The sequence below is a fragment of the Lampetra planeri genome, unplaced genomic scaffold (genome assembly GCF_965212315.1).
Source record: "Lampetra planeri unplaced genomic scaffold, kcLamPlan1.2.h2 scaffold_530, whole genome shotgun sequence".
NCBI lineage: Eukaryota > Metazoa > Chordata > Hyperoartia > Petromyzontiformes > Petromyzontidae > Lampetra > Lampetra planeri.
This window is the reverse complement of record NW_027615353.1, coordinates 1-16,549: the sequence shown is the minus strand read 5'-3', so window position 1 is coordinate 16,549 and position 16,549 is coordinate 1. Positions and strand designations below refer to the sequence as shown.

At 40.5% G+C, this 16,549-nt stretch overlaps 1 protein-coding gene across 1 annotated transcript; it reads left to right on the top strand.

Annotated features, from left to right (window-relative positions):
- The first annotated feature begins 3,438 nt into the window (after positions 1-3,438).
- LOC144741396 (bifunctional apoptosis regulator-like) lies at positions 3,439-8,729 on the top strand. The gene is given in 10 exon segments (XM_078623939.1): positions 3,439-3,472; positions 5,326-5,596; positions 5,714-5,812; positions 5,988-6,081; positions 6,756-6,928; positions 7,296-7,440; positions 7,571-7,750; positions 8,046-8,201; positions 8,204-8,244; positions 8,537-8,729. Coding segments are annotated over 10 exon segments (1,386 nt in total).
- The last annotated feature ends 7,820 nt before the right edge of the window (positions 8,730-16,549 follow it).

Genomic DNA, 16,549 nt, shown 5'->3' with positions numbered 1-16,549 from the left:
AATGTACATTTTTTTACCAGCAGCATGACGGACAGTCTGTGACATTAGTTCTCCTGTTTCCACAGTGGTAGTGACAACTCTCTGCCTTCTGGTTCGACTCGATACTTTCAGATAAAATCAAGACAGATTATTACTGTGCAGAAAAGCTGTAAATAAACACAAATATATCAACATATTCAGTTACTTTAAGATGAAAAAAAACCCACTCACTTCCAGGCTCTGCCTCCATGTCCTCACTTGACAACAGAGAGACATCTGAAATCTTTCTTCTGCCCCTCCTCTTGCCTTTGTGAATACAAAGCATTAACATCATATATTTTTATAAGACAAGAGCTGGTTAACACCGGTGTCTGATAACACTGAGCTTTTCAGTGATATGTAGAAGAGGCAGCTGTTCAGCTCTATCTTGATACCTTCATATCTTGTATTGGTTTTCTTCTGAAACACATTAAATCCAATGGTAATGGTCTTATATTTCAGAGAAGGTCTCATTGTTTCCTCACCATATTTAGCAGGAACATCACTCTCTCTTTCTGGAGCATCCAATTCCGATTCCACTGATATTTTTGTGTCCGTGGTCTTCTTACTGGGTCCCTTTCCTGCAAAAACATGCAACAATGCTGGAGTAAAATGCAAGCGAACAGTGATTCTCTCTAAAACCAGTCGTTTTTTTAACATGAGTTTACCACAATACATGGGTGAAACAGCTGTCATCTTCGCTACTCTCCCTTTCTCCTCCCCTTCATCCGATTCTTCATCATCCCCTTCAGAAACAACCTCCATGATGAGTGATGGACTACTGCTGTCTCTCTGGTTTCGGCCTTGCAGCTGAGATTCTGACAGGCCCTATGGTCATAACCGATAAAAAAAACATTACAAACGGCTCAAGGCCTGTTCTATTGGAGAGCGCCCAATGTCTTACACCAGTTCATTAAAAGCTGCCTCTGTTTGTGTGACAGTGATACCTGAAGTTATGGTCTGTAAAGGCTAGATTTACTGTAAAATAAACCGACACACATTCCAATAGCATTGAACTGTAAAATCCTCCCATGACGTTACAGACTATGTGAACCCAATATAACTTTTGGAGACTTTTGAATGCCAAAAATATTATTATATATTATGATATTTGATATTATCAAAAAAACATCATGGTGTAACATCACAACTGCTTTAACAACACTTCAGGGCTTAATTATTATCAACACAAGCAATCGGCGATTTCAAATGGGATTAACAAACAGTCCTTTATTCTAATCTAGACATTAATTTGTTTAAACTGATGTCTTAAAAACTACCGTGCTTGGATGGGGGTCCTCTGTGCTCTCAGAGTCTCGGTCAAGACTGACACCTGAAAAAATGAGAGGTTGGCTCAGGTTCAAGATGTGTGCATTTGGCATAGCTATGGAGAAAGTTGTGCAGTTAAGAATCACTTACTGCTGTCCCACTCAACCACTTCACCATCAGAATTGATTAAACCCCCTATTTCCTCATCTTCTTCAGCATCCTTCTCCCCTTCCCCCGCCTGCAGTCTGACAGTCAAATGGAGCGTTTGGTCTTCTAAGGCTGCAGGCGCCTGAATTTAAATTCAGGAGAAATACAGAGGAGACTTTCACACCATGTCAGACTCCACATATGAATATTTCAGCCATTTGTGTAGTAAAATGTGTCTGATAGTATCAATACCATGTTATATTACACACACTACAGCACGTATGAGATTAAACTTGTTTTTCAACATGTTCTGGTCAATGATCTGAAGTTGACTATAGATATGGTATTCTTTGCACACTTTTAATAAACAAATATCTACATACTGTGTGGTAAGATGCTGATCGTTCGGCCTGATGTTGTTTGGCTTCTGCTGATGTGAGTTGTTTTCCCTCAAGGTTCTGGCCTTGAGTGTAACTCTCCTCTTCTGCTTGTGTTCCCTCACAGACATTTGCGTTGCTTTTACAAATAGGGTTCATCTCGTCTCCCGCACAGGAGAAATGTTTGTCTCCCCTGTTATGGCACTGATGCACGGATACATTTCCCCGTCGTTTTCCTTGAACACATGCCAAGATGGGCTTATTACCAGAGTCCAGAAGCAAATGTCTCTGTTGCTGCTGCTCCCTGGAAGAAGAACTTTGTCCGCAATGGGCAGCAGATTCATGACTGCATTTCTCCAAACATAATCTCTGGTGTTTCTTTACTCCACATGAATGGGAGATGTCCTTCCCATGCCACTTTGAAGAGAGGATTATAAATGTGTGCGGCATTGTCCTCTTGTTTTGCTTCTGAGCTGCTGTTCTCACCTGAAGTAGAAAATACCAAAGCGACAGAGAATGTGAAAAAGGAGACAAAGTAACTCTGTATTTTTCATTTAGAAAGTTTATGAATTGCGTTTTCCACTCACCATTTTCAGTCAGAGTCCAACCTTCTTCCTCCTCTTTGACGATTACTTGAATCTCCTCTGTCTCACAACTATTGTCAGGACTTGCTGATGCTGTTGACACATGACATGGTGAATTCTGAATTCCATGGTTTTCATTTAGAGTCAGGGACAATGGATTTTGAAGTTCAGGATCCTATCAGGAATAAAGTGATCAATAACAGCTGCACAATTGATCAGAATGTTATTGAAATAATAATATGGTCGGATGTGAAATGTCTAATGAAGGTATAAATGTGTCCAACATACCATTATAAATGAAGCATTGTGGTACTACAGAGATGACTTGGCCTACAATTCATATGAAGAAAAGTATCATTATGAAGGTTACATGCAACGGTACCATGAGAGATGGGTTTGATTGCAGTGGCAATATCTGTCAAAATTAATATTTTTACATACACTTCACAACATTGTTCCATCCAAAAGGTCCACAAACATAAGAAACAAGCTTTTTAGCATGTTAAGTCTGATCCTATGGATAATGGCTGCTCATATTTTTCTAAACTTCAACGGGCTAAATGTCAGTATTGTATCTAAAATGTAAAACAGAGTGCCAAAGCTACGTATTCATGAGAAATTGCATATCTATAATGATGCTAGTGGTGGGGCAGACTTCCAATGTGTTAGCACTGTAAAAACTGTTCCTATTCAATATTGCCAACAAATATTATACACGACAACACTGACATGGCCTTGGCAAACACGTGGAAACAACTTATTCATGGTGGTAATAGGTAGTTGTGAATACGTATTTCAAGTGTTGATTTTGCAACTCAGTTTCGAGGAAACGGTTGTAGTGAAATGCCTCGGAGTTTCACATCCTGTCACTGAAGCAGCTAGCCAAACAGCGGCATTATACTGTAGTATAGTTCCATGTGACAGTGACCGTACAGTCAGTAGTCAGAATTGATGTGTGCCTCTCCAGCCGACAAAAACATTCAACAAGGAACGTCTAAGTGTAAGTCCACAACGCCACAAAGACAGCTAACGGTTACACCTAAATGCCCAACAGCATTGACATCCGCGTTACCTCAGGCATGCTGATTTGTGGTCGCCGGGTTTGAAGGGTGTAATAAAACCTCCCACTGTGAACAGGACATAGGACCAAGATATGATGCTAAGTTGCTGAGTGCGCAGCTGTCAACTGCAGCTAAACGGTGTAGCAACGCCGCGCTACCACTTCTTCGTCGTGATTTTCTAAGCAGTTCGCTTTTGCTGCTAAAGGGCGATTACTGCCACCTACCGAGCAGAGCTGTTATTGTTACAATGTGCTGTTGTGAAACGCTTCAATGCGTGAAAAAAATTAGATTTTCTGTTTTGAAACAGAATAATGAAAGAACGAAGGGTACATTGATTCATTTACCGAATGTAGCGAAAATGTTCAGGTTTCACAGCCACTCATTTCAGTGCACAGTAAAATGCTTTGGTCCCTCACTGTTTAAAAGTCATCAAGCCATACCTGAACTTTGCCTGAGCTCAGCTGCACCTGACTGTCAGATAAGTGACGTAACTCGTGACGACGGTCCGCCTGACGTCATACGCAGGCGTGCACGTGGGTGTGTACCTACGTAGGGCTGGATCGGAGCCATGGCGACTCGGAGCGGAACTGTTTATCTCTTCCTTGGACGGTTTTATTCAGGATGTACTTGCAAGTATCAGCACACGTAGGTTAGTTTACCTCATAGTTATGTGATCCTCCTGCGACTCACCTGTCAAAGGCCATTTTTGAGTGAAGGTGAGGTTTGATCAATGACGTTGACAACTCGCTTTCGTCCACCGCTTATTGGCGTATTGTCTTAAAGCTAACTGCGATACACTTTGTTCACTGAATTGTCAGTAAACTGTAGTAGTTGATTTATATTGCCTGTCACGATACACAATGCTACTAGCTAACAACAAGCTAGATAGTCGTAGAGTTGCGCTAACGTCCAGGCCAGGATAAGAGAACTAACATAAAGGTGTTTCTAATGTAATGTCAGTGTCGAGCTATCACTGCTTTGTTTCTTGATCATGTTAATCAGCCCAACTTGCTGTTTTTGTGTCACGTATGCATAGTAGGCGGTGCCATGAATTGATGTCACTTTTGGTGGTAAATGTTGTTTTACCCTCGTACAATGAATACTTTTTATGTGGTGATCGTTTTCAAACACATACTGTTTAGTTTTACATTTCACCTTATCCTATCCTTAAACGGGAAAAACAAATGTAGTGGTATTTTGACAGTCTTGTGACAAAGATTGTTGTTTATGAATGTTATTGGTGTTGAAATTTGACTTTTGGCCTTTCCCTTTGCATATACCTATAATGAGCCCTGTGTTTTATATGTCACAAATTCATGTCACAAATTACTTTTGACCATCACCACATGTGGCTGAATTCTACATTAAATCACGCCAGACTTACCTCTGGTAAGGGCAAGCATGACACATAGGGTGCAGATTTTTTGTTTGCATCTTTCAAGCAAATTTATGATTGAATTCATGATTTACTCCAAGGAAGTGAATAAATGCTAAGTAAATGTTGGAGAAATGTGGAATATGTGTAGAGAAAATATTGTTATTCTATGGTCCTCTAACATTTTCCTCTGGAATGATTTTAGAGGTCGCAGGCAGTTTGCATAACAAAACCCTCTGCCTGCATCTGTTAGCAATTTTAACAGAAAAAACTAATAACGAGAACCAAAATTTAACCAGAGATGTTGACTGGCCCAAAGAAAAGCCTTAAATTTGCATGGCAGTACAGGATTTGTTTTACAGTCATTCATGTTTGACACAGTCAAGTATTGAATTGGTTGAAACCTTTGGAAGACATTTGCTTCTCTGAGCACGTTGCTACTGATTTTACAGTTTGGCCCTTTCTTTTAACCGTGTCTCTGATGTCTTTTCCAGACTTGGATATGCAGCACCAGATGGAAGGGGAGTTATCAGATGAAGTAGTGGACGATTGTTCTTACATCAAGCCCTGCACAGCTAACATCTCAGAACATGAGTTCTCATGCCACTGCTGCTACGACATCCTAGTGAACCCCACCACTTTGATCTGTGGCCATAACTTCTGTCGCCATTGTCTGGCTTTGTGGTGGGAATCTTCCCACAAGAATGAGTGTCCAGAGTGTCGGGAGAGGTGGGAAGGCTTTCCGAAAATCAACATACTGCTGAGGTATGCCTTTCTCAAACAGGTTCTATCTTTTATTGAATGCTTGACCTCTGTAAGCCTACAATGAGGAGATGACATGGCTGTGATGGTATCAGCATATTGTAATGCTTATCTTTCCAGAGAAGCAACTGACAAGCTCTTCACTGAGGTTGTGGAGCGAAGGAGAGCTGAGATCCAGGCTAATTCCAAAATCTCCCGGAGTTTACTTGCATTCCAGAGGTAGTATGACACATACTGTTTGTGTTTAAATCTAAAAAAAAACAGAACTCTTGACAAACTGATCATGATGTTTTCTATGTGAACCTTTCTTGTGCCTGATATGTGCTTACTTGTATCCTACACTGTGTTCTGGTGTGAACATGAAAAACCTTTGTACTTTTCCACATGTTTTAAGGTATGGTGACAATTTGGATAGATCCAGGAAAAAACAGCATAAAGGAGCATGCTTCTTCTTCTCGGGAGTTCTCACTGCACTCTCATGTGTGGCTGTAAGTATACAACGGCGGCACCACTATTACCTTGACAACAGCAGATTTTAAAGCTGACAAAACCATAATTGATGTCAGTGTAACATTCAGACACATGTGCTGGTTCATTGTATGGACAACATAACTGCATCACACTGAACTGGGGCCTTTAATGGCTATTTTGTAGTCCAGGATGTCCTGTTTAAGATACTGTTTTTCTGCTGCTTGCACCTTCACCCTAAACTACCTGCAATAAGCAATTGGAGACCTTTTCTTTCTTTTTTTTCAAACTTTCTAACTTTGTTCAGCTGATGTCGATGTTGCACTGTTATGTACTTCAGACAGTGGCATTTTTACAATAAACGAAGAAGAATGTAATTTTTAAATGCTGTAGGAGTAGAAAATGAATAGTTTGATTGTCCATGTCACTGAGACAGACCATGTTTATTTTGTCTATGTGGCACAACAGGAACAATGTCTCTGTGTGTTTTGCCACGTAGCAGTAAATATGTGTGTGTTTGTACTGATGGGAGCATGTAAATAGATTACATGATGTGTTTTTGACCCCAGGCAGTTCATGGCTGAAGATCGTGGGCCTGGGCTTGTTTCACCAGCGTTACTGTGTTAAAGCCACAGCCATGTGTTGTTGAGGACATGAGAATAACAACTAAACTGAGATCTGTGTCTGTTTCCAGGTGACGGTTCTGGTGTATCACTGGAGCAGTGGTGTGGTGGAGCCGGACGATCTGTTGATCAGTAAGCCTGTGTCTCACTGGACGCCAGAGGAAGTTGTATACTGGCTAGAACATTTGGGACCGTGGGCCCAGCTCTACAGAGAGCCCTTCCTACAGGAGAGAGTCAATGGAAGGTAGATATAGAAGTCACAGATAAATGTCAACGTCTAACAAGCTAGATAGGGACATGTAAAAACAAATGTGTGCTTTTTTCCTACACAGAAGGTTCTGGTTCTATCTGCTGCAGCATATATGCCTGTATATGTTTTTATTCAGGGGCACTGTCTACAGTCGAGCTGAAATTCAAATTTTAAGTCCGTCATCTACAGCTATGCTCTTCTGCGCTTCCAAATCATGTGAAATTTGACAGTTCATTATTTGGCAGAATGCCTCATGTGCAGACAAACAAATGGAACAGCGGCTGCAGTTGTTGCATGTACACACAATGTCAGAATTGAGAGGAGAGACAGTTATGTTGTGGGTTGTTGTTCTTTGCTTCAGGCTTCTGTTGATGCTGGGGAATGAAGAGTTACTAAAGCCTCCCTACAGTATAGAAAACCAGGCTCACAGACGGACTGTACTGGCTGAACTGGACCGAATTAAAGCCTTGGGGATCAAACCCCCACAGAACCTCTGGGAATACAAAGTACGTTCCCTAATTTGTGTGTGTAACTGTTTGGACCTCATCCACAAACATACTGAGAATTGAGTCTCCTGTTGGTTGTGTTATCCTGTGCACTGCATCTAACTTGCATCTTTCTAACTTGTCTGCCCAGGCGGCTAATTCAGGAAAGTCTCTGTTCTTGCTGTATGCACTGAAGCGCTCCCCTCGCCTCACACTCTTCTATTTGTATTTATTTGACTACTACGAAACCTTCCTGCCCTTCCTGCACACCTGTTGTCCCCCGATCGCACACATCAACCAGACCTTGGAGAGCCATTTCCTCAACACACAGGTGGGACTTTTGCAAAGCTGTTTCATCCAACTGAATTACATCGATTGTAGCTGATGAAAATATAATTCTACCTGCAACTCATATGTATTATAGCAAAGTGATTAAGTTGGACTCTTTTTATTGCTTCATCCTAAAAGTTTCAGTGCTGCTTCCAGCCGTTTATGCCCCATATATGCAGTTATACACCATGCAGTTAAATGAAACGAGCCCATTGCATAATTGTATCCATAATTTAAAGGTACATTGTTATTCTGCTTATAAACCTTTTGTTTTCTGTAATATTTCTCTCTTTAAGTTGGAACCAAGCTGGCACCAGTGGGGAGAGTTTCTGATCAAGTATCTCCTGCTTCCATACCAGCTGATTGCAGAGTTTGCTTGGGACTGGTTGGGCGTTCACTACTGGACATCTCGCTTTGTCATTGTTAACACCATGCTGCTGTCTGTGCTGGAAGCCTGCCGCACTGTTGGAGACTCTGGACAACCGCCAGTATCAGGTGTGTGTGTGTTTCTGTGCCGCTACGGTCGTCAGTGCACATAAACGCCGTAAATATACAATAAATTGAGAAAACTAGAAATGTTTTCTCCTCCTGTTGTGAGAAACAAGGAAATTCCAATTTCCCTAGTAAACAGCATCTGGCACAAGGATTTTAGTATCACACTCTCAAACTGAAACCTACCAGAGTCACATGGAAACAAAAGCATAACTAATGTGAAAAAATAAATCACTAAAATGAATTGGGTCAAGTACAGTGACGGGCTAACTTCTCTCCTGCTTTCCTTCCTTAGGACTCTACCAAGCAAGATGTGGAACCACTTGTGGAAGATGACGTCTCAGGGGTTTGCCTTTGCCCTCTTGTGGCCTTTTGTGCCTCAGTTTGTGTGTAACTGCCTCTTCTACTGGGCCCTATACTTCAGTCCCATCATTAATATAGACCTGGTGGTGCGGCAGCTAATGCATCCAGAGACCCAGGCACTGTAATAGACAACAAGACGTCAGAGCCTCATTCATGCAGCACAGTGTATGAGAAAATAAGAGCTGGGAAATGACCAGCTGAAGGAAGAGGAGACTCCCGGGGCACTGGCGAAGGACCTGTTTTTTGCTCCCTGGTTGCCTCTCTGGTGGATACTTGCCTTGTTGGAGTGGTGGGACCAGGCAGAGGAAGAAAAACGTTGTGAGGTCTCTGTGATGTTATTGTTAAGAGGAGGCCACAGCAGAGAAGTCCATGTGTGCGCACAGTATAATAAACTCCATTGCTTAAATTGGTGCACAGGGCTGTTATGCAATTGTTGCATGTGAGCATCGTCCTTATGAAGATTCCAAAATTTGTAGCACAGCTAGGGATGAACATTTTAAGAGTATAAAGGCCCAGCGCTTTATGATGGAGTAAATGTGTAAAAAAAAAAAGTCCTCATCAGTTTTTCAAATGGTCAGAAGCTTTTTAAACATCAGTTTGAATTAAGTCATGGAACATTGTAATTGTGTAGTCTTTGTTCCGCTCATGATTTTTTGGGTTGTTTGCTTTGTCTCTGTGAAGGTGTCTGTGTGTGAGAGAGTAATCAAAGATTCACTCTCTTCGGTCTGATAATGTGGTAGTAACCGTCTAATTATGGGTTATATAGTTCTGTGATCATAGCCGATTCAAGAGGAAAGACCAACACCAACAACAGCAACAAGACTGTTGCAGGATTTACAGCAGTTCCTCTTGCAATATATTTGACATTTAGGTTTAAAATCAATTAAACTGTTTTTTGTTTTTTTTGCCAAAATCTGCCTTTTCTGTTGTTTTTGATTTAAGAAAAACATTCCTAGCTGATTTTATATTCTGACAAATATCGCCTTGTACATTTATGATACTGTATTAATTTAGTATGCTTCTGGTATACTAAATCCATTTGATGGTGGGTAAATACATTTAATTCTTACATTGTTTATTTGCACTTGAAACACAGATTTTTGCTCTGTGGCACTGTGAAAAATAAAGATTTTTCAGTATCGTTTGTTTTTTTTTCTCCTTTCTCACCTTCTGCAGCATCCAATTCCACTGATATTTCAATGTATTTATTTATTTTAAATGTATACTTGCACCGCAAGGAGCTGCCACGGTGGTTTACTGACCAGGGGTGTCCAAACCAGTCCTTGAGGGCCGCCTATCCTGCAGGTTTTCCATGTCACCCCCGTTCGTACCTCATCTGAATCAGTCTCTGAAGTTCTGCAGAGGCCTGACAACGAGCTGCTGATTTCAGTCAGGTGTGTAGGAGCATTGTGACATCGAAAACCTGCAGGATAGGCGGCCCTCGAGGACCGGTTTGGACACCCCTGGTTTACTCCATCGCAGACGTTTCTCTTCAGGCCTCCATGGAAAAGCATCTTTATGGGGTCCAGGTCCTGTGAAACGATGATAGCTAGGATGATCCCATGACAGCTCAGCTCCACATCTTGTGAGCTTGTGAGGGATGGAGAGTTTGTGTCTCAGTGTAATTCCTGAAAATATCACTATGCCAACAACACGTAATTCCTTTATATGTTAGTTACGTTCTTGAACGATGAATCCTGATGACTTATGTGATTGTCCCATGTTTATACTGACTGATTGATGGATTGTTTCACTGATGTTGTTGTACAATTTTTTTATTTTTTTTTTTACAGTCACACATTCACACATGTGAATGGGCTTTAACGTTTATTCAGATTGTTGGTATCTTTGAAATGTATACGTTGACAAGGTTGCTGTTTATTTATCTTTGATCAAATATTTAATTTCACATAAATACTAGTAAGTATGGTACACTGCAGTGCATTATTTGATCATTTATTTGTTTCACCTGCAGTTTGTTTGTTGCTGCTTTGTGTTTGTTAGCCATTGTGGTCTTCACCAGACTTTGTGAGTGGTGAGATATGTCTCTAAGTGATAATGGACAGCAGAACTAATGTTAAATACTGTTTTAAAATGTATTGACTGGTTGAAATGAAAGATTCATCACTTGACATGGATGGTGCAGACTGATCGCTTGTTGGCAAAGTTGGCAACCCCGCTGCTGAGTTTTTAAAAAAAAATTGTCTTGCAATTCCAATGCGACTCCACTAGATGTCGGTATTCTGCCAATTTTTACATAGTTCACCTTTAAGTTCTTAAACTACGAATCCTGATGTGATTGTCCCATGTTGTTGCTGTTGTTTACAATCTCACCGTCAAACCCAGTCTGCTGAGTGAACTTGTTTCTTTAGATTTCATTTCGGTTATTGGTGTAAAATCATTATCTGCACATTGATATGTTCACAAGGTTATCATTTCTGTATCATTTATTCAATATTTATTTCAAATAAATACTAGTAAGTATGGTACATTACAGTGCATTATTTGATCATTTATTTGTTTCACCTGCAGTTTGTTTGTTGCTGCTTTGTGTTTGTTAGCCATTGTGGTCTTCACCAGACTTTGTGAGTGGTGAGATATGAACCAATGGATTCAACATAGTGGAAAACACCCTTTTACCACATTTCCACAACATTTTTATTTTCCAAGTTCTAGTTAGTAATATCACACAATTTCATTATGTGAAATGAATGAAAGTTCAAGTTGAGGCGAGTTCCCTCTGTTGTTTAATTGTTGTATTTTGTCTGCTGCAACAGCAACTATGACATCAGCTGTTGTTACAATGTCAGCAAATGACTGTCATAGTTCTCATCAAACCAACATGTGGTTACCTCTCTCTCTCTCTCTCTCATTGCATGAAGCTGTGATTCTCTCCTGTTAGTCTGCTTGTCGGCTTTCATGCGAATTATCTGGATTTGATTTATGCCCCAGGCCTGATTGTTCTCTATTTACAAAAGTGACTGCACAAAGAAGCTTTGCCTCACAAAATCCTGTGCAGACCACTAAATCAAACCCACCAATTAATTATGAAGGAGAGAGAGGGTGAGGGAGCGACCCAGCAATTAATTACACAACCAGAAGAGGAAGATGGAGTCAGGCTGCACAGCAAAGAGCTGAGGAGTTCATAAATCAAACACAAACGGCATGAAGTACAATATCTACATAACGACCAGACAAAACATATTGCTGCTGTTGTTTTTAAGTCATAAAAGAAACATAGACAAGAATTGTTAACCACTATCAGGCTCCTAAATTAAAGTAACAACACTAAAATGTAATTTGACCGTCTGGCTCTTTGAGCCGTCTTCTCAAAGATGTACAAAGATGACTGCGCTTACAAAAGTTACACAAGTACACGTCCTTGTTAATAATATTTCTGTATCCAACAGGTTGTCAAATACACCTTTGTAATTATTAATAATGTATCAACTAGTAATATCGACCAGTATCCACGACAATGTTCGAATTAAAAATCACCAATTTCACAATCATACTCTCTATGATGTGCAAAAACATCGATCGTCCTTTCTGGCCGCTGTAGCCCCGCCCCTTGTCACTGGAGGGCGCATGTGAGTCGTTGCTAATGCTAATGCTAATGCTAATACAAGGCGGCAAGAGACAGAGCGGCACGGAGCAGCACGAGCCGGGGAAGCGCCATAGTCCCCGTTTACCCGCAACTGCACGGGAGAGAGGGCGGACTGCAGAGGAGAAACAAAGAAGACGAGGAAAAAACGGGCATAAACGTGACATATTGTTATAGGAACGGCTTGTAAGCGACGGAGGGAGCTCCGGGATCTGGAAGGTTTCAAAGTAGCATAGTACTAGATGGAACATAGGGACGGACGTTGTGACGGCTGCTCCCTTTTCAACATCGGATGAGTTTCTCTCATCCACACCACTTTTTTATCCCACTGAAGTTGTGGATGAGAACAACTCATCTGTTGTCCAGGGGACTGTGGAAGTCAGGTACAGTAATAATAATAATAGTAACAACAATAATAATACAATCAACATGACACTTACCTCTTGCTGTTTTCATATCTTCTTTACAATGCTTTTCAAAGCACTTTACAATGTTATCTTGTTTACCCATTCAAAGTCAAAGTCATTGTCAAAGTATACTGCATAGGCGTGATATACAGCGTAAATAAAATTACAGACCTCTCAACGCACGGTGCAAACGGTACAAAAAAGTACAAATAGTGCATGCATTAAATTAGTACTAACTGTAATATAAATAGTGTAATAAATTGAGAACTAAAATAAGCAGACAACAGTCAACATTCATGCACATTTATACATGACACAGCATCAGGAGCAACATGCAATTTTGTTGTAACTTGTGTGCAATGACAATAAAGTCCATTCTACTCTTATATTCTATTCTACATGGAGTTCAGTGTCTTGCTGACGGACCCTTCGACATGTTACCCAGGATGATGTACTACAACTGACATTAACATAAAACACCTATTTTCAAATATCCCCCAGTGAACTTGTAGTCCTGACGATGATGGACAGGAGTGTAACGGTGATTTAATGTCCAAGTTAAGTGAAATACAAAGTATTGCAGATGTGTGTTTTGTATTCTGTGCTGGTGCATTTGCATGTCTGTCTTTTGATGATCATTAATATTGTGTTCATTTGGCCCCAGCTATGAGAACAGGAACTGCACATCGAAAGTGGATGGAAAGTTGAGAAGTTGAGTGAGAACATTTGACCTCTGCTTGTGTCAAATGTGAACTGTCAGCCTCTGTCTGAAAGGTGAAGTAAATTGTTATTGTGATTCCTATAGCATAACACAGCAGCTACTTTTTCAACTCATCTACACCCACTGAAGGTGTGGATGAGAACAACTCATCTGTTGTCAAGGTGACTTTGGAAATAAGGTAAAAAAAACAAACAAACAAACAAAGAACATGACTTGCAAATACCTTTTGCATTTTTATAGCAAACTTGTACCTGAACGACACTCAAAGCACTTTATCTGTTATCTTTTTTACCCATTCACACTCCCTGCTATAAATGCACAGCTGCTCACCACACATTTATACATGACACAGCATCAGGAGCAATATGGAGTTTAGTGTCTTGCTCAAGGACACTTCAACATGGCGCACAGGACTGACACACTACTACTGACACTAACACCAGTACTATTTTCATCATGTGCTTGTCTGTCTGCGTGTTATTTTTTCACAAATAAAATGAATTTTTTTTGTCTTCTCTCACATTGAATATGAAGATGAACATGAAACAGTTCCAGATGAAGACGAACAGGAGAGACATCTAGTGATTCACTCTGGGAAAAGACCTTTTAAATGCTTCATATGTGGAAGCGGATTCACTGAGGGTGAACCTGAAAACCCTCATGAAGGTCCACAAAGGTCAGAAGCAGCAGAGTTTATAACTCCAGATGGTAGATGGTAAAAATGCAAACATGTTGTACAAAAAATTATAATGAATGCTTTATTTTTGCTCACAAATTGGTTCACGAGAAGAGTTCCAGTAAAGAATTAATAACTGTTCATATGTGTGTGCAGTGTGGAATGGACTTCCCACCACAGCTGGAGGAACACTGAGAGTCATAAGAAGCCTTACGCCTGTCCTGCTTTTGGCAGAATATTTAAACAGGAGTGTGTGGAAGAGATTTCCTCACATAAATTAAAGTATACATTTAAATTTTCAAATAATTAATGAATTGCATCACATCGTGAACAGATGTGAATCGAGTCAAATCGCATCATGAACGGGCGAATCGAATCATATTGACAGGAGGCTTCACTGTATCCTTTATTGTCCCTCCTCCACAGAGCCGTTCACTTTCATTACCACTGCACTGCGTTTGTTTTGTACATTTGCCTCCTGACTTTCTAATTACAATTTACACCTCTTTGACTTGTTATTTTAATCCGGTCTGACTTTTACACCTCTCTGTCTCTGTGTGAGGCAAGGATGGGTCTGGGATGAGACATGGCCCTGACGTAAATGCTGCCTGAAATGTGAAGGTAAAACACTAAAAACACTAAAAACCAAGTTGAGGGGAGTGTGAAAAAGGAGTGTGTTTTCTGAGCTTGACTCTGCCTGGTGCAACAGGCAGGGTACGTTTTCAGGAATGTGATAAGGGAAGTGGGTTTCCGGACATGTGTGGAGCACTAAGTTCCCCAGTGTGTCCACCAAAATAACTAATCAGCAGAGATGAGGCTATAGGCTGACAGGTCGTGTGTGGCTTTTGTCGAAGCAGGTTTGCATTTTCCTCAGGGTCTGGAATTACCCTCAGACACGTCACCACTGGTTTCACTCATGCAACACCAATGACTGAACTGTGAGTCTTCATCTCAACAGGAAGAGAGAGAGACTGGACTTCCCTGCTTTCAGTTTCAGGTCCATTGTCCAGCAGCAGTGTGTACTGTCACTGCTTTCAAGACTGACCAAGATGTTTTTCTGTCACATGTTTTTGGCTGTTTCCTCTCTGAATTTCCTGCACAGATTCCATGTGTCCACGTGTGGTAAGTTGTTTGTTTATTTGTTTGTTTAGTTTTTGCTATCTAATATAGTACACAAAGGGGAAGTCAGGACAGCTGTACTCAGAGTAGTGAAGATGAGTACTGAAGTAAAATCCGCCAGTGTGTTAGTGTTGTATGCGTTGTGCACTGAATACACAATTATATCAGAGTGTTCATCTCTGTAATATGTATTTTTTTGGACGTCACACCACTCAGCATGTACTTAGTGTACATCACTTCCTGGCCCTTTCTTTGCTGATTACGAGGCATGTAACCATGGTAACCTTTTCGCAGTGGTTTGAGAAACTGAGATTCCTTTTTAAAAATTATTTTTATTTTTTAAATCATGCTGAGTTGTATGGAAACACTGAGTGATGCCTTTGTGAGATAGTCAGAGAATACATTTCTGCTGGTCCATAAAACATGAGATGGTTTTGGGCCAAAACACATGACTGAAATGTTGTTGGAAATGAGGCACCCAGACCTCCTCCATCTCCTGACTGGGACAGGACTTTCACTTCCATCTTCGAATGCATTTTCTGTTCATTTTCCTTTCTATAAAGCATACTGAATTGCCTTTTGCTGAAATATACTATACAAATAAACTTGCCATGTATGGTATGGTATTAAATACCATTTTTAGGTTGACTGGTAACACCCCCATTTTGCTATGACGATAGCTCTCTATGCAAGGCAGCGCACTCTCCAAAAGGCCAAAATAATTTAAGAGTAAAACACTTAAAGACACACTTTTGTCCATATTTCATTAATATGAAAACTGAGTCTACTTCAAGAGCAGCACTTGTTCAGTTTGCTTTGGATTAAATAATTAGAAATGTGTTGTTTCAGGATAGAAATGTGCACATATATTTTGTACTAATAAATAAAAATGCATCTTTATTACAAAATTTATGTTTGTCAAATAAATTCATCACAGCATGGCTCTCTTTGTAATTTGTTAAGGATTTAGGTCCTGAAACCTGAAACACCCAATCTAAACCTGACTTAAAACATGACTATAGACTCTAGACATAAAATCGATGACTTCGTTTCTTCCTCTTCAAAATGCACTGATTGACCTCTGGCATCCCTGATGATGCATTATGTTCGATACTGTTTCTGGTGTTTTGCAGATTATAACTGTACAGATAAGCCGACCTTCACTCCGTCCAGTCTGGTGGTGAAGTTTGGCGATCCGACCGCAGCAAAACTGCTCTGTATGTCAACACGCTTGCCACAATCGTTTGTCTGGTTTGGAAAAATCTGTGGGAAAGTCAGTATCAAATGGAACTACCATTTTGTGGACGACTGACCAACTGGTTGAGTGGAGCACAAAAATCTTGTGCTACTATCTCAGAGATGATGGTCACCATTGCTGTGGCTCCCTGACCGTGACTGTGTACCGTACGTAAACTTCC